Source organism: Amphibalanus amphitrite, unplaced genomic scaffold, assembly GCF_019059575.1.
Source record: "Amphibalanus amphitrite isolate SeventyFive unplaced genomic scaffold, NRLGWU_Aamphi_draft 000328F_arrow, whole genome shotgun sequence".
Lineage (NCBI taxonomy): Eukaryota > Metazoa > Arthropoda > Thecostraca > Balanomorpha > Balanidae > Amphibalanus > Amphibalanus amphitrite.
Genome location: NW_024881823.1, coordinates 412613 through 430665, shown reverse-complemented (window position 1 = coordinate 430665; position 18053 = coordinate 412613). Strand labels below are relative to the sequence as shown.

General features: G+C 47.9%; 1 protein-coding gene across 1 annotated transcript in view; it reads left to right on the top strand.

Annotated features, from left to right (window-relative positions):
• Nucleotides 1–18053, top strand: part of LOC122388616 (protein amalgam-like) — a 29594-nt gene that overhangs the window by 6097 nt on the left and 5444 nt on the right. Inside the window, exons 2-8 of the mRNA XM_043379817.1 lie at nt 9124–9234; nt 10151–10351; nt 10814–10935; nt 15292–15442; nt 15916–16013; nt 16591–16771; nt 17255–17382. Of these exons, the coding sequence (XP_043235752.1) occupies nt 9124–9234; nt 10151–10351; nt 10814–10935; nt 15292–15442; nt 15916–16013; nt 16591–16771; nt 17255–17382 (992 nt within the window). The remainder of the gene's footprint in view (nt 1–9123; nt 9235–10150; nt 10352–10813; nt 10936–15291; nt 15443–15915; nt 16014–16590; nt 16772–17254; nt 17383–18053) is intronic.

Below are 18053 nucleotides of genomic sequence, written 5' to 3'. Positions count from 1 at the left end.
GCAGGGTGCACGGAACTGCCCCACCCCTTGCAGGGATGTGCCCCATACCTGGGACAGTTTCGTGCAAACGTTCAGTGTTATTAAAAGTCATTTTTTCTAATAGAAGCGATCATTTTAGAGGATAATTTTTAAATGGGAAAAATATCTGCAATAGTTCCTTTCCATACTAAAATCAACAATTTTCCAATTGCACCAACCAAAGAACAGATATATGGATTTCTCCATTTTTTTTGCACGAATGTGCCCCACTCTGCCCTACCGATGTTACCTACCCATGTCGCATGCCGAACAAAGTTGTACATATTATGCCGCCCAACAGCCGGTTACAGAGAGTACCAACCACTTGCATCAGCCTTTCGCGATTCATTGACGAAATCATGGCCAATGGCCCGCAATCTAAACAGAAATCGGTGTCAGTTGCACTCTGGATACACAGCCTGGGTATCAGGAGGTCTGCATTCTTAGCACTATGTTTACGATCGCTTCCAAGAATGTCTAAGCAATCGGCTTTTTCACTGGCCCCACAAATTTGGAGCTGCTTATCGTTGAATGCGGAAATGGAAACAATCTGGATTTGCCCACACTGTTTGGGAATATTTTGCCGTCGGCCAATAGCCATACTGCTGATGTAAATCAATGGTTTTAATTACGCTTCAGAAACAATCCCATTATAGATCTCGTGTGCTTTGCCAGTTGTAGCGCTTTGCTGGTATTTACCCAGAACATGGCTCAACTTCTCTCGGTTACATAACAGGTGATATTGACTGTTAATAATCCTGGTGCCTCATACACACATGACTGCGTTCTGTGTGTATTGTGCATGTCAGCAACGTGTTTGAAACTGGTAGAGGATGTTCTGCAATATCCTCAATATCATGCGCATTGCTCATTGCTGATAGTGGTCATTATATCTAGTGCAATGGAATTTAGTGACCCTGGCTGACTTATGAGATATTGGCATGTGATTGACTCGTGGCTTGTCTGTAAGAGCTTGTGTATGTAATGTTCTCGTTTTTTTTTTTTGTACTGTTGCCTAGCCAAAAAAAGCGTTTACAAGTGAAAACCTTGAAGATTAATGTAACCGTCTGAATGTGGTTTATTTGAACGAGATTCTCGGACCCGATGGCGACTCAGATTTGCCTATCTGCGTCTGATGAGCACCTTTGGACGTGCAGTGAGCATATAAATGAATGTCGATTGGATCATTCAGTGAGCGTCTGTTGGGCGTCCAGTGAGTGTTTTGTGAACGATCGGGGAGCGTCCAACAAACGTGTAGTGGACGTTCAATGAACGTCCGATACGAGTCGACAATTAACGTCTAGTAATGTTTCGTGGATGGTGCCATATAGCCTCGTTGCTGGTGCGCCCTAAAACACCAAATCATCATCATCATCGTGGATGGTCTGTGGAATCCAATACTTTTCCCAATCATTGATGTTTCGGTACTTAATCTTTTATCCCTTTTCTTCATTCATTTACATTGTTTTGCTAGTGTTTATAGAGCTAGATGCTGGCAAGCCCCACCTCACCTTCTAACACAATCGACCGCTACCCAGAAATTAAAAACGAACGGTGCATCAAATCAAACACTGGCTGACGACGACCCTCGCCGTCATCGACGATGCTCCATCGAAACTGAGACGGCCTCGGGTTCGGTCAACAGCGCCGGAATCCGCAGCACCAGTTCAACATCGCTGTTGACTTCGTCGGACTTTCGGTCCATCAAGGGCGTTTGTATGACCTATTTATGAGGGGCTCTGTATGACCTTTGAATGAGGCGTTCGATCATTCACCGAACTGAGCGATGGCCGGTGTCGCTATAATCGTCTCCGGAACATGACCTGTTTAATTCCGACAAAGCACCCCGTCTATGGTGATGAGGGCGCCGCCAAGCTGCTCGGGCGCTTATTGACAAAGAAGGGATTATAAAGTCAAATAAACCCGCAGTCGCACCGCCAAGGAGGTCCGTCTGCAGGGCCCGGCGCGTCGATCGATGCATTTAGTCGAGCCGCGGCTGCGGGTGAGAGGCGAGCCCGGCCCCATTTCGGCGCGCTGTCGTGGCGTTTGGCGATCGAGCGCCGGTCCGGTGCGCGGTTCGACAGCCGGCGCCGAGTTCCGACGCTATTCATAACGCCATATGCGGCCATCTCACGGCAATGGGGGCCAGCGGCGTGCCGGCCGGGGCCGATCGCCGACATACGCCAATTGAGTGTAGACAGGCACTAGGCGCCGACTTACATGCAGCAATCAGACCCGACGGACCATTTCGCTCTGCGCCGGTGTCGGCTGAGAGCCCAGTCTTCTGCCCTTCTGGTGGCAATGGCTATCGGGCCGGTGACGCAGTCAACCGATGATCATTTCCACGGTGCGACCCAATATCGGGCCAACACTCGAGCGCTGTGCTTAGAAAACGATCCGCGCCGAATAAACACCACTGCTGCAGCGCGCGCTGATTGGGTTTGTTTGCAGTGGAGGCCGCCGTTTGCCCTGGTATCTGCTTGATTTCCTTTCCTATAGAACACTAAAAACGGCTGCCTGTTACGTTGGCGTGTGATCTAACGATAGGGACTCATGCCGGCAGGTGATGCTCAGACTGCAGAATTGATTCGCAGCTATCATAAAGCCGTTTGTTTCTCACAAAGACCCGATATAATCTGTCCACTGCATTGAATACTGAGCTTGCACTCCCTAGAAATGGCTATGGCTAATACGCCATGAGATTGACATGGCCATCAGAATGTCATGGCGATAATGGAAAAACATAACGATAAGTCCAACCCCGCATGGGCACTGGATCTACAACTGATAGATCGACCTGTCACACGCACTGGCCAGTGGCCAGGGCTGTCTCCTCACAGACACATAGACAGAGTCCATCCCTCATATCCCTTGTAGTACCTAACTCGTAAAACGCATCCATCTCCTCGCCCTTTAGTCCCGCGCGCTCTGCTGTCGTGCGTTTCCGACGTCAATTCGCGTGCGTCTCGTGCAGTCCGTGCTGGTAGGAGCGTGTCGTGACGGTCGTCAGGGCCAACCCCGGCGTGTCTAGCCTCTCCGTCCGTTATGATAGGATCGACCTGCAGTCTGTTCCTCCCTGCACTGCTGGCTGGGCCCGCCCGCCTGCCGCCTGCCCGCTCGTCTTCCGCCCGCCCGGGGCGGGGGCGGGGGCGGGCACAGTCGAGTGCCAGACTGCCTCAATGGCCGCCAAAGAGCCCGATGATGCTCTGGACAAATGAGGAGATGGAATGGAGGTGCGCTGGCGAACAGTGCGCGAGGAGAAGAGCAGGGTTGACTTGTTTGGTAAGGACGTGTGCCAGGCCAGGGGCGGCAGGAATAGAGGTCCGATGTGTTTGCCGGACAGCGACTTCAGTTGGTTGGGTGTCAAAATGCTTATGAGGAAGTAACAAACAGTACCTATAGCCTGCTTAATGTAGGCTAGCAGATGTATTTTTGGTTAATGATGGACGACAGCTTGTGGAGTTCAGCTATCAGATTTATATTTTCCTTCAGGGCTGCGGAGTCGGAGTCGGAGTCGGAGTCGGAGTCGGTCGGAGTCGACAGTTGTGACCGGAGTCGGAGTCGGAGTCGGAGTCGATATTGGAAACCCCAGCCGGAGTCGGAGTCGGAGTCACCGAAAATCTGTCGACTCCGCAGCCCTGCCAGGTGTGCGGAGTCGGAGTCGGGAGTTGGAGTCGATCGGAGTCGACATTTCTGCCCGGAGTCGGAGTCGGAGTCGGAGTCGGAGTCGCCGTAAATCCATCGACTCCGCAGCTCTGTTTTCCTTATTAGGGTTTCATTTACAATGTTTTTAAAATTTTACGGAAAATGTTGGAAATGAATGCGGCAAATCGCTTCACAGAAAAGAAAGTGACCCATAGGTACGGAACTTCAAGCTTTCTGTACTCGTTCATGTAACTTAATATATGCAGAAATGCATTTCATAGACGTAAATAATACTTTCTTAGAAATTTCCTCCGTGCCTAGATTAATTAACGACCTTATATAACTAACACAAACGGCTTTATTCCGACTTAGTTTGCCATGAAGCGGTGCTTGGTCACGATCTTGCAACGTACGATTATGGAGGGTACGACGAAAGTTTGACCCTACCCAATGTGCTTTAGTCAGGAAACCCTCTCCTCGTGAACTTGTTATTGGGCTTTACGGTTCTCTTGAAGTCGGCACGAGTTACGAACGAACGAAAAATCACGAACATCTTGCCAAAAATTTGGTCTGTCTCCACCTCTACTCAAGTCGCGCACCCTTCTAGATCAGAACAGTGAGTGGTTCCCATCTGCTGGTTCCCATCTCTTTGCAGAAAGTTTGACGGTTTTGACATTGACGGTGGATAGCCCTCACATATGAGAACTTGCCACTGCCAGAGTTCAGTAACAATTATAACGAACCAAAGCGCACAAGATCCACCAAGCATGGTGTTCGTGTAACCGTTTTCACCCGCTACAGCCGACCCGCCGGACTTAACTTTTAATGTCAATTTTGAAGGGCATTCCCTGCGATTACACCGAAACCGATTATTGATCTTTTGCCGGTAAATGACAGTTTTATGTTCTATACATTTATATTCAGTAGCGCCGGAATACCTTCAATTAAGGGGGGGGGGGGGGGGGCAATGCCGACTTTTGGTCCCATTCTTTGCATGCAACGCCCATAGGGCTAATGTTAAAATGCCAAAATCAAAGGGGGAAACGGTGCTGCCCCGGTGCCCTCTCCGTTCCGCCGCCTATGTATATATTCTATTCATATTTCTTATTTCTTCCGTAATAAAGCTACGACAAATGCAGCAGTGAACTGTGGCAGCTGCCTCGCTTTGTATTTTTCATATTCGTTAGGTAAAAAGTTCAGCCTATCCCAATTGTTTTCAGCCAAGGTCATGTCCAAGGAACAGCAGAGGTGTTTCACACAGACCTCGTCTGGCGCTACAGCCAATTTCAGACCGTAGAGAGCAACGTCTTACAAATGACCCGCCGTCAGCTTAATTATGTATGATGCCTGATGGAGAAGCGATGCCTCCAGTCGCTCAACTCGCGGCAACGGTGTGAGAAATTTAGCTCCTCTTCTCTGCTAGATTAACTAGCTACTTTGGCCTGATGCGCTGCTTCCTGTATGCTTTATGATGCTTCTCAGGTTGTAGAGGATATTTTGTGAAAAGTGAAAACTACCTCACTTTGTTGCTTACTTGTTTGATATTGTTCGGGAACACTGAACGCATTTAATAACTCATCCACTATTTTCTTTTCGTGGAATATCGATTCTGATCTTTCCCGCTTGCCGATACTCTCTGACGTCTAACCTCACCGCTTTTCTGTAACCTCCATGAAGCTGCAGTGTCTGACGCTTAGTTGGCGCTCAACTGGCCAGTAGCGGACGAAGTCTCAGACCTCCGGCCACCGGCAGTATTACGTCCTCTCTCAGCGATTTTCGCCAGTGTCCAGTGACGTTTTTGTGTGTCGGCACCGTCGAGGGGAGGGAGGGGAAGGCGTCTGAAGATGGTCGGCGGCGACCACTGCAGCCTCGGATTGACCATCTCGCGGACAGTTCCGGTCGGTACTGGGGAGGCATCGGTCGCGTCTCAATGGAGCGTTTATGCTAACGGTGAATTTTACTGCGAGCAAGTCTCTTTGAGCGGTCGAGGCATGCACATTGCACAGTGCACACGTCTTTTTGTGCCACACAGTGGGTGTAGGACGCACAACAGAGTATGTGTCGGGGCTGCGCCCGCCGAAGGTACCGTCGTTAATTTTCTTTTTTTCTTTTGTTAGGTATTCTGCAATCTGTGGCTTGTGGCAAACACCCCGACTGTATTTTCCGATCTCGCAGCTAGATGTGCTCAGTCAACGATGACCGTGTTTCACCGGGTGGGTGTGTCCGTTTCTCCAGGGTTGTGCTCGACTCAAAAAAATTTGCCGACTCGACTCATCATTCAACCTCAGAAAGCCCTGACTCAACTCTGACTCAAACAAGGAGCTGATTTTTTCCCTTGACTCGACTCATGACTCAAGCGGCTCAATGAAAATATGAGTCGACTCAAACTTGACTCAATTTTTTGTTGAGTCAAGTGAGTTGACTCAAAATTGACTCTGATAAAAAAGCTCTTGAGCGGGGGGAGGGGGGTGAAAAAGTCCGGCAACAGGGTCAGGGAAGCGGGGGTGGGGAATGAAAAGCTTGTTTCTGGAAAGTTGAGTCAGCTGACTCATGTTCCTAAATGTTTGACTCAATGTCAAAAGTTATTTTACTGACTCAACTCTGACTCAACTCAACGCCTTAATATTTTTGTCCGACTCAACTCTGACTCAACTCAACAGCTCAAAAATTTATCCGACTCGACTCAAATCTGACTCATTTGAGTCAGAGTTGAGTCAAATTTTTGACTCGACTCATGAGTCAAGCACAACCCTGCGTTTCTCGTTTCTCGTTTTTTTTTGCTCAATGTCCCTGGCGGTCACCGGTCCATCAATTTCGCATCCGGCGCTCTGTGAGTTTGTGCTCCGATCCGCGGTGGTTGGCTCTATGGTCCGCGGTGGGTGCCCTTTGGAGCGTTGATCCCTGTCTCGGCTGCGGCTGCTCGTCTCCTGTGCAGAGGGCTTTGGCGGCCGCCCTGGAGCGCTTCGTCAGCCATCACCGTCGCCACGAGCTCGAGCGACGGGCGACGATGGATGACGTGAAGTGTCGGCGGCGCAGAATCGATGTCTCTGATTATGTGCTGGCGGGCCCGAGAGACGGCCGTTCCCGGTGCGATCATTATGCCAGAGGTGTCTCCGGTCCCGGTCATAGTGTTCAGGGCCTATTCAGGGTAACACTCAATAATCGCTGATGGCCACCATGCCACCGGCTCTGCGGCACACCAACCCTTCCCTTCAGCCTGTACGCACGCGGGTATCTTGTGCACTGCGCACCATGATAATGGCACCCATGGTGCTTCAGCTGGGATGGGCTCATCTTGATAGGCATGGGGGCGTGTAAGCGCCTTCTTAGCACGTTTTTATTTTTTATTTATAGGATAACACAAGGAAAAGTACAATCATTATTGTTGCATTTGTCTTTGTTGTGTTGACCGATTGTCATGGACTGGCCGAGCGGTAGGAGCTGGACGGACTGAGATTTGTTTGACCCAGCCGGCACCTGAACGTGTTGTTTCTGCTTCTATTATCGGACGTCGGGGCCGCAGGGAGAGCGGCCACATCGATCGCCTCTGCCAGCACGACCAGGGATGTCCGTGCGCCGGCACAATGCCCCGGCCGGTGGCAAATATTACAATACCGATTGGCATTGATGGATTGGCTGAGACGCGCCACGTCGACCCGTGCTGCTCTGCACGAGAGATATGTTTGCGACTGAGAAGCACAGCGTGCAGACGTAGGGGTTGTCGGCACCGCTTCGATGTTGCTCACACAATCCTGCAGTGAAGGAACGCAGAAGGCTATTTTTGATTGCATCTTTTATTCCGAATACCTGGAAGTTTAGGGCTTGTAAAGCAGCACTCTTGCTTATTGGAAGTTGTGTTGTCGGGGAGCTACGGCGGGATTTACGGCGAGATTAAATGGAAAACGTTAAGGCCTTAGATGAAAGACACAGGATTTACATTTACGTTAAAGGAATGCTCGGCTTTATCGCTAACTTCTCGAATCGCCTAACATTGGTTGGATAAAACTTAGGTGTTTTGTTACAGTAGCAGTCTGTTTATTGCTAGAGCTGCCACCAATATAACCAACAGTGTCGTCACTTATCGGATGAATGTTGCCGTTCATGTTTCAGAGTTGGAGTTCTTAAACATCCTATGGAAAATCATGGAAACTAATACCACCACTTGAAACCCTTTTAATCTTTTTTTTTTAGGGTAATGTCACGACAATTAAGGGTCACACGACTGGTGAACGTTGTTAATGGATGAGATATCAGAATGCAACCTTTCCGTATTTTGCTGGGCTCATTATCTTTTGTTTATAATGGCAAGGGTTTCTGTGAGATCATCCTCTCTGGCTTGTATGCTGTTTGTCCAAAACACGCAGTCATTCAGTCCGTAATTAAACCGCTCTTGTTCGGCTTTCAGATCCAATTTTCATTACGCCTGCTTTTCCGCGGCCATTCGTTTCGAAATAAAGAAGGCCAGTGAGTCTTGGTGGACGGAAAGAGAGGATTTTAGGTGCTGAGAACTCTGCCAACCCTCCGCATAAGGAGTGCGCGAACAGGGATAAAAAGCTCGCGCAAACTAAGCAATTAGCAGACCACGAGTGGCTCATTTCAATGCGCGTCGGTGGCCAGCGGAGGAAAAAACGACACCACCGTGTGACTGCGTTCTTAGACCTCTACTCTGAGTGAAGGCCGCGAAGTGTGCCACTTGAAACACTAATTGCCTGGAACGTCGAAGTACATTGCCTTAGGCTTATGAGTGTGGAGACTGTTGTGCTTATAGTATTTGACAGCATTCATTACCTTGACAGCGCATATGCGAATAATGCATTGCGATTTTATCATGTCAAAATGTCTGACGTTATATGCTCCCGTCGTTTTCGAGCGCTTCGTCTCCCAACGTCAGCCAGGCTGGTATGAATATATATAAACACTGAAAACAGCAATGCAAAACGATTGACGTATTTAAAGCTTCATTTAAATATAAAAAGCTAAGACCGCTTCTACATATTTGTTCCAGCTAAAACAAACAACATTTACAACTGCAGTAGCGCATACCTACAGCAGGATCTACATACATCCAACACATTCAGCCACAAGATGCCTAATCATGGCCAGTACACACTACACACGTGGTGGATTTGTTTCGACACAATACGCAAGTTCAACCCAGTACCTAATCTTTCAGAAAATGTGAAATGCAATAATTCGAGATGCAATTGATCTGCAAGCTAGTCAACAGTTTTGAATGTTTCATTCAGTTTTCATCGTCGTTTCGTCTTTATCTTTGTCTGTCCAGTGATTTCTAACTAATACGGCAGGTTTTTCTCAGCTACTCTCATGTTGCTCATCACGTACGCTCATGGTTCACGTTTCTCTGTCGTTTCCAGTTACGGCTGAGGTCGTTGGAGCGATTCACGTTTACCTGCTGTTCTAGTAACAGTGCAGCGATTCACGTCTCTCTGCCGTTTCCAGCAACGGCTGAGGTCGGTGGAGCGATTCAGCCCAGTTTCCTCACGGAGCCCACGCTGATCAAACACAGAGAGGGAGAAAGCGTCACTCTGCCCTGCGCCATCAGGAATAAAGGTGAGCGAAATAGCAACATAGCTAATGGTTGGGACATTCTAAACATTGCTTCTACATAGGTGTACCGAGGTTCTATGACTAGAATGCGGGAAGCTCCTGAAACGACAATTCGAAGCATCATTCTATTTTACTAGCATCGTTTAAACCTCGATGGCCTTCATATCTCCACTACAATACCAAAGACAGCACATTGCATGCTACAAGTGATGTCCTTAATCTAAGCATTTAGCTTTGCCACATGATATTGGTGGAGTTGTTCCTGTTTTGGTATTCACCGAGAAAAGTCCGAACTATTTACAGATGCACTTCCTCAGTCGATGATTGTGAAACATTTTTTTTAGGAAATCTATTGTTATGGCTACGCCGCTCCCCCGACTTGCCCCATAGCCCAGCCAAGACTACGCCCGTATCAGAGCTGGGTCATTGTGTGACGTCATAAGCTGGTAATGCTCACGGAGCCGGCTGCTAATGCTGCTAGTGGGCGGCCCCTGAACACGATCGTTGACGTGTGCGGTGCTCTGCTTTCACCACCGTTACATGCGTAATGCGTAATGCCTGCTGCTGAATGCGAGCACCGCGTTCTGTCGCTTTATGGCAACATAAACGCTGTCCAGGAAATGAGATGCAGACTTTTCAAAGTTTACGGCTGTTTTATAGCAGTCATTCACTCTCACGGGCGAAAAGTTTATGACGTTTGCAATGCGCCCAGAAAGCTTCTGGTGCATTTTAGGCCTGTATTAACCTAATAGAGCGTCGTTTGGCGATTTATAAGTCGTCGATGTCGTCGCTGAAAATTACGACTTATAAACTGAAGATCCTCGCCTGCTTCCGAGCCTCATAACGAGGTGAATAATCAATCCGGTGGACTGTCGAGTGTGGGCTGTGGCTCTGACGCGCTGTGTCCGCTCTGCACCAGGTCCCTACATCGTGGTCTGGAAGAAAGACCGGCGCGTCATCAGCGCCCGAGAGGTGATTGTGGCGCGCGACACGCGCTACAGCCTGGTGGACGGCTACAATCTGCGGATCGCCAGCGTGCGGCCCAGCGACCAGTCTTCTTACACGTGCTCACTGGACACGGAGCCGCTCACCGAGCTCACCCACCGGCTCGACGTGCTCTGTGAGTAATGAGTAGTGAGCTCTTCATACACCAGATGAAGCAGACTTCCGTTGAAATGCAACAAATGTTCCTTAGTACGTATATATACGAGTATGTGGATATGTGTAGTTACTGCTTGTATTTGCCTCACAGCGCTCATGCCATGTTTGCTAAACCAGTTTCCCTGAATCGGTCCCCGTCCTCTGCGGTTTACATGATCATACAGCGGCATGCTCTCCCCAAGACCGCACTATGACACGTTTCCAGTGCACACACGTCCAAACGTGACACCGTTCTGGGAGCCGCCGCCGCCTTACCACACCGCCCGCCGCCGGCCGCCGCCGCCCGGCGTCATCACGATCCTCTCCCGTGGGTGCCGGCGGCGGCGGCCGGCGCCCTCCGAGCGGGCCATGAAAAGGCGGCGCGCCGGCGGCCGGTACGCGGCCGTGCCCATAAAGCGACCGTTCCCTCGCCGTTCGGCAGACGGGCCCGTGGTGACGACCCGGCCGTTCGGCGGCGTGCTCGTGCTGGAGCGCGGCAACCAGGCGCGCTTAGAGTGCTCGGCGGCGGGAAACCCCAAACCGACCATCTTCTGGAGGAAACAGGTTAGTTGGCTTGGTCAGGTCAGATTTCAGGGCTGCTCCATTTGGTCAAAATGAGATTATGTAGCTTTTTAGAGTCATGCGGCTCATCACGTCCAGAGGGAATAAATGATTTTGCTGGACCCAAAAATGTAAAAATGAGGAGGTATTCATAAGACATAATTGAATAAAATGAACTCTTGCCATCTTTTAAAAAGAGATGTTGCTATCCTGCCGAGTAAAACTTGCCTGACGAACGCCTCTTAAGCCCTTGTTACACTGCCGAATTTCGGTACACGAATGTGCACGAATATGCAAGTCATCCTATGTCGCGGACCGATTCGGGATCTTTCTTCCACGGTCTTGGCATTTCGCAGACCAGTCGGTGTCCACCGCGCGACTTTTACGGTTCGTCACGACCGCCACGAATATTTCATGAAAAATGAAAATTTCGTGGCCGTTCGCCGAATTTATAATAAACGAACATGATCGCCAAACAGTCGCCGAGTCGCCGCCGACATGTCGCTGCGTGCGTCGACTTGTTGCCAAGGTATCGCCGACTATTCGCAACAGATTCGCCATTCATTCGCGATGTTCGCCGAATCATGGATCAGCTTCGACCCGCGCACGATTAGGGGGGCCCCCCACCCGTTTTCTGCAAATCGGGCTCTGTCGGCGAACTGTTCGCCTCTGTCGGTAAACTGTTCGCCGATTTCCTACACGACGTGATTCGGCGACAGGGTCGTGGCCAAAATTCGACAGTGTAACACGGCCTTTACGCAATTAATTGTAGCTATTGATAGACACATGATATGCATAATATGAGTGGGTGAATATGCAAATAGAGTGCACATCGCAAAAAGAGACGGGTGCAGCGCACGTCTTTGCTCTATATGATAACATTTCATAACCTTCGTCCTTTGAGCTTGCTACCTCAACCGCCGTCAAATGTCAGTCGCTCGGAAAACTCAGAAGACTGGCTGCATTTCCAAGGTTGAGAATGATGGGCGTTCTCCTAGACACAAGGTCGTTAACGTCATACCGTAAAACCGTACTAAAACAATACAGCTCATCCGGCTCATCCCAAAGTAGCCGCGCTAAGCCGGCGTTTTAATTTGAAATGTTCATTATGGCGCAGGCTGCCTTGCGAGAAATGTGCCTCAATTCCAGCCAGTCATTTCTGCATTGTTCTTAACCGCCAACTTTGCTATTTCACTCTTCTTGACGTAACAAGGGGCAGATGGGGCTGACGTGGTCTCCTTTGGCGTCCCTCCTCATTTTAATTTGATCTTCATTTGCGGCACTGAAATAGCATGCATCAAGTTATGCGCATATCCTGATTCTGAAAATTTTTATCAACCGGTAATCTCTGAGGCCAGGTTGAAGGCAATGAAAATCATGGGTGTAGGAGCGCCAAAAATATTGGTGAAGGATGCCACCTGAACCTTATGAAAAGGGACAGGACCGTGCCAACCAACACGCACAGTGCAAGCGGGGGGGGGGGGCGAATTTCGCCAACCCCTTGTTTTTCGCAGATATCTTACGCCCTTATCATCCCATTAACGTCAAATTTTCAATGCCTGCCTAAAATTGAATTGTGCATTTTGCCATGACAGCAAGATGTAAATCAGGGCCTCGGCTAAGGAATTTTGACTACTGGGGCAAATGGTCAAAGTGTGTTAACCCGCGCCCTGCTGGGAGGGGGGGGGGGGAGGTTTTTGAACACCCCCCCTGCGGTTTTTCGTGGATATCTGAAAAACGGCGGCACCTTATCATCTATCAATTTTATACATTTTGTGAAAATTTCAGACCAGGGTCCTTCAAGGTCAGGTCACCAGGTCGCTACATGTGACCTCACCTCATAAACACATCATAAAATGTTTCAATGTATGCCATGGCTACACCAAGTGACGGATCGCTTTGAAGCTTTCAGCAATTGATAAGTGCAACAGTATGTACAAAATTCGGTAATTTTCATATCGGTGACCTAAGGTCGGGTCAATTTTGCGACCTCTCTAGGTATTATAAGTCAATGGGAGAAAATTCAAAACCGTCTTTTTCGGACGAAAGTCATTCTAAACACTCTCAAACACTAAATTACAAGTAACTTTGACACACTGAACATGAAAACGGCACCCGTGACCCCTGTTTATGCCCCTAAGGTCATCTCAGGTCACGAATGGTATCTAACAGTTTTTTTGCGACTAACTTTTGAGAGGCATGCTAGAGCGATGAAAACGCCTTATATATAGGGTAAGGGCGGGTAAGAGTACGCGGGCGATAAGAGTACGCATCAGCTGTTTCGGTTGCTTAGCAACGCGGGTTTGTCGAGTTCATGAATTGACATGAAGCCGCCAGTGCGTGCTTGTCACCAACGGAACGTGGGCGTTGAGCGGCGACGCTGTTGAGTTTAAGGCGATGAATATTATTTTCGAGCGTTATGATATTATTATGGTATGGTACAATAATTTTGATACTTGGCAGTTGAGATAAGGTACATTTCCGTGATTGGTGTGGGAAACTTGCGAGGTTATCTGGGGACATACTGTGCAGTGCAATATTCTGTTTGCGAAGTTTTGCACAACGTTTCGGGGTTGTTTTGTGCGCGAATTGCATGTACGGTAAGAGGACGCACTGTTCAGGAGGGTAAGAGTACGCAGAATTATACATTAAATCGAATATACAGAAAAATAAAATTATTAATCTATCGCTCAATGACGTTTGTTTTGTAGGTATATCATCAATGGAGCACTGTGATGCAGATGCGTACCCGAAATTCTTCCAAATACGAGTTATTCTCCCTTTTGATTGTGCATTTCTTAAAAAGAAACACACGACATGATTATTTCCTGATTTATAGACTTGAAAGATTTATTTTATGTTTTTCTTTTTGGATATAGAATTAAATTAAATGCCTTCTGAGTTTGAAGTTAAGCATTTGGACAGTGCAAGCTGCATAGGTGTGTGTTCATATGCTTGCGTACTCCACCCGCCTGGCGTGCGTACTCTTACACACCCCATATGGTAAGAGTACGCAACTGCAGCGGTTCAGAAAATGTCAGTTTTAGACCACTTCCATTTACGCTGAAGGATCGTTGCCCCATGGGTTGATGGCTAATTCAATGAACTTTAATATTCACTATTTGCGATTTCTTTCTTTCAAATATTAAACAAATGAGAGCAAGAAATCCACTAAGTGCGTACTCTTATACGACTTCACCCTATATATATATATATATATATATATATATATATATATATATATATATATATATATATATATATATATATATATATATATATATATATATATATATATATATATATATATATATATATATATATATATATATATATATATATATATATATATATATATATATATATATATATATATATATATATATATATATATATATATATATATATATATATATATATATATATATATATATATATATATATATATATATATATATATATATATATATATATATATATATATATATATGTTCAGCTCGACGATACAGATCCACTAATATGCAACATGACAATGTCCGGTCAAATCATGACCTTGACCAGAGGTCAAATTTTTAAGTTGAACTTTCAATGTCAAATTATAGTTTATTCGATGCGCCTTGACAAGAGGAACACGATGTCGGTAAAAGAAAGCTCGTGCAAGGCTTGAGTCAAAAGTTATTGCAGAAAAACTGTTCCCGAAAAATCGTCTTTTTTGGCAGTTTTTGCCCCCTGCAGGCAAAACCGTTGACGTTAGGTCAAATCTGAGAGAATTCCTCAGAAAGGGCGTTATAGGGCTATCGAATGCGCTTTTCCGTGGCGCTGTAGCTCTATTGGTTCCCGAGCTATGCGTTGACTTCTTGGAAATTGTCGACATTCGACCTGGAAATCGGCGAAATTTTGCCTTCAATGACCTCTGGTGACCTGACCTTTGACCTGACCAAAAAAGCGACCGAAGTGATTTCGTCATTATTTTTGGCGCTCTTTCGAACGCCGCCTTCCGCGTATCGCTACGTGGCCCAGGAGCCGAGTTAGAAGGGGGGGGGGGGTGTTCAAACCCCCCCCCCCCAGCAGGGCGTGGAAATTCAGGACCCCCAGCCGGGCGCGGGTTAAAAAACAGACATTTGATCAACCGTCGAATCCAGTAGTTCTAAGCATAGGTAGGTGAAGACCCTCCCTTGCATTGTCCAAGATTGGTGAAGGATCCTTCACCAATCTGAAACTTTGGTGAAAGGTGTCCTTCACCAAAGAGATACGTTGCTACACCTTTGATGAAAATATTTCGAAGTAAAAATTGAAACTGAATCCTTGCAATCCAACTTTTTGCCTCGTTTGACGGTTCGCTTTGGTTTATTTCGTCAGATGGGCCTGTTGCCCTCTGGCGAGGCCCAACACGCGGGCAGCAGCTACACAATCTCCGAGGTCACCCGAGAAATGGCCGGGGTGTACGAGTGTGTCGCTCAAAACGGTCTCGGAAGGCCGGAGGTTGGCACCGTCAGCCTTCAAGTTCAGTGTGAGTTCCTGTAGCGAGTCCTCGTTGATCGTTTTATATGTATTATGCGTTGTCGCGATTTTATGCTCTGCTGTAGGTGTACAAGCCCAGTGCAAGTTCTGTCGCTAGCATTTTATATTGTTGCAAGATACCAGTGAAAGCATCCAATGTATTTCATCTTATCATGTAGGGTATACATTGTAAGTGCCCGTTGTGAGTTTTCTTTTTGCTTTGTCATTCCCTTTGTTTTTCGCTGGCTCTTTTTTCTATATCTGTCGGATTTTCATGTGTTCGTTTCACCAATACCTTCCAGTTGATACTCAGGAATGTCTTGAATCTAAAAATCAATCAAATATCAAATATCTTGAATCAAATATAAATATCTTGAATCAAATATAAATATCTTGAATCAAATATCTTGAATCTAAGGTGCGATTCGCTGGTCCGTTGCTGGTGCTGCGATTTCTGACTGATCACTGCTCGTCCTTGGTCAGATCCGCCGGAGGTGGAGGTAGAAAAGAGCGTGGTCTACTCGGGCGAAGGATTCAAGGCCAAGCTAATCTGCTTTGTCTTTGCTGATCCTCCGGCGACGGTAAGGTTGCAATGAGCGACAATAGGCGCCTTTCAATATTTGCGCGTCTTGAGTGGAGTTGGAAAATAAGCGTGATCCTTACACTTTCGACTATTGCAGTCCATTATCATAGTAGGTAATGACCAGCAGACGTCTTAGAAAACTCCGATCAAATATTTACTCAGTAAAATAGAATAAACGGGGAACAGGATACTCGCTCTGTTAGGGAACTCGTAAAAATAGGTTGACGCTAAACGCTGTAATGAATATACATCCAAACTCCCACAGAACTGCAAACGGATGCGTGTAATGCTCGCTGATGGTGCGACGCCTTGGCTCTAATGCTGTCTGTACACGCAATAAATAGCTGCTGGTGCTCGCTCGATCAAACATGTACCCATTACGACCCATAACAGCATGTTGTCGTCGCTCTGATAGTCCACCGGCCCTGTCGCAGTGCATTTGTGCCGATCGGCAGCCGTCGCTCCGTGACGCGCATCGGCACGCTTCATTTGCGAGGCTAATCGCGCGCTATTTGGCCGGTGTGTAATGTGACGTGAAACACGACAGTCGGTAGCTCACCGATCTATCCTGGTAGGTCCGCTGGTCGCGCAACGAGGGAGCGCTGCAGCCGAGCCGCCACGTCCCATCCGAGGAGGTTTTGGGCGGCACGCGGCACGTGCTCACCATCGGGCCCGTCCAGATGGCTGACTTCGGCACCTACTCGTGCCAGGCCAACAACTTTCTGGGAACCGCCAGCGGCAGGGTGGTGCTTTCAGGTGAGAAGATTTATGCCTTGATGCTTGATGGTTCAAAGTTTTGTCATTTGAAATTCAATGACATCGCCTCCCATGTAAGTAAATGTCGCGTGGCGCCGGTGGCGTGTGGGATCTATCAGTATCAGCCACACGGCGATGAAAGGGTAACGCTTCTCTAGGTTACTGTGGGCGGAAAGTTAGTTTAGTGACATTATCACGATTTTGATCATATTTGGGTGTCACTAAGGCTATACCAATGCTAGCTAAATTCGCCTCTGTAATCTCGGTCAACTGGCTAAATGCAACGGCTTGTGCCTCGTAGTGTCAATCGATTTTTCTCTATGAATTAATGGCGAATCACTAAGCTTGTCTTATCAAGCAAACATCTTTTCTTTATCAGTGCCGGATACTTGCATGTGTCAATTTGCTCACATCGTGTTTGGCAGATACGTGTTTGTCAGATATCTGATGGCTATGTATAACCAGCAGTGTTTTTGTCGGCAGGTGCGCCCGGCCAGGCTCACATTACAAGCAGACCCATCGGCACGGCACCGGACTCTTACCAGCTGTCCTGGGAGGTCCGCAGCTACTCACCAGTGCTAGAGTACAAAGTCGCCTACGGACTCGGAAAGGTGGGAGAGATGGTCTATTAAAGTCAAACCAGTAGATAAAATCAGTGCACTTTTCACATTTTTGTAGACTGGCTGTGATACTCTTGCATCCATCGCAATTACGTATTTCTGCATACACAAACAATTCATTTTTGTGTTTGCACGCGATTTCTTTTCATGAGACTCAGGTTGCCTAATGTATATGTAGAATAATGATGCACTACTGACAGACTCGTGTTGAAACAGTGTATCTGAGCACCTCCTTCCTTCGATTGAACTTCCAATCTATCGAACACTGCAGCTTAGCCTGCACCGCTGGGACAGAGCAGCTCTCTGCCACGTGTCCCATTCGACCGTTTCGCCGGATTCGGCTCACCCAGGGGCAGATGCCACTGGCTTAACCTGAAGCTGTGGAGGGATAAATGTGACCGCCTGCTATCTCGTCCTGACCTTTGCTCCTGGACCGCCGAACCGCCGCCTTCCGCTGCCAGAAGCGGTCACTCGGCCGACGAACCCTCCCCAGACGGTGCGAGTTGGGGTCAGTCAGCCGACCTTCGGCTTCCACCCCTCTGTAGTCTGCAGGGGGTGGTTGCAGGTTGAGGGCTACCCGCGGCGGTCAGTGGTCAGTGGTCAGTGCTCAGTTGCCTTACTGTCCCTCTCCGGAGCCGCCTAATGAAGGGACGGCTCGGGTT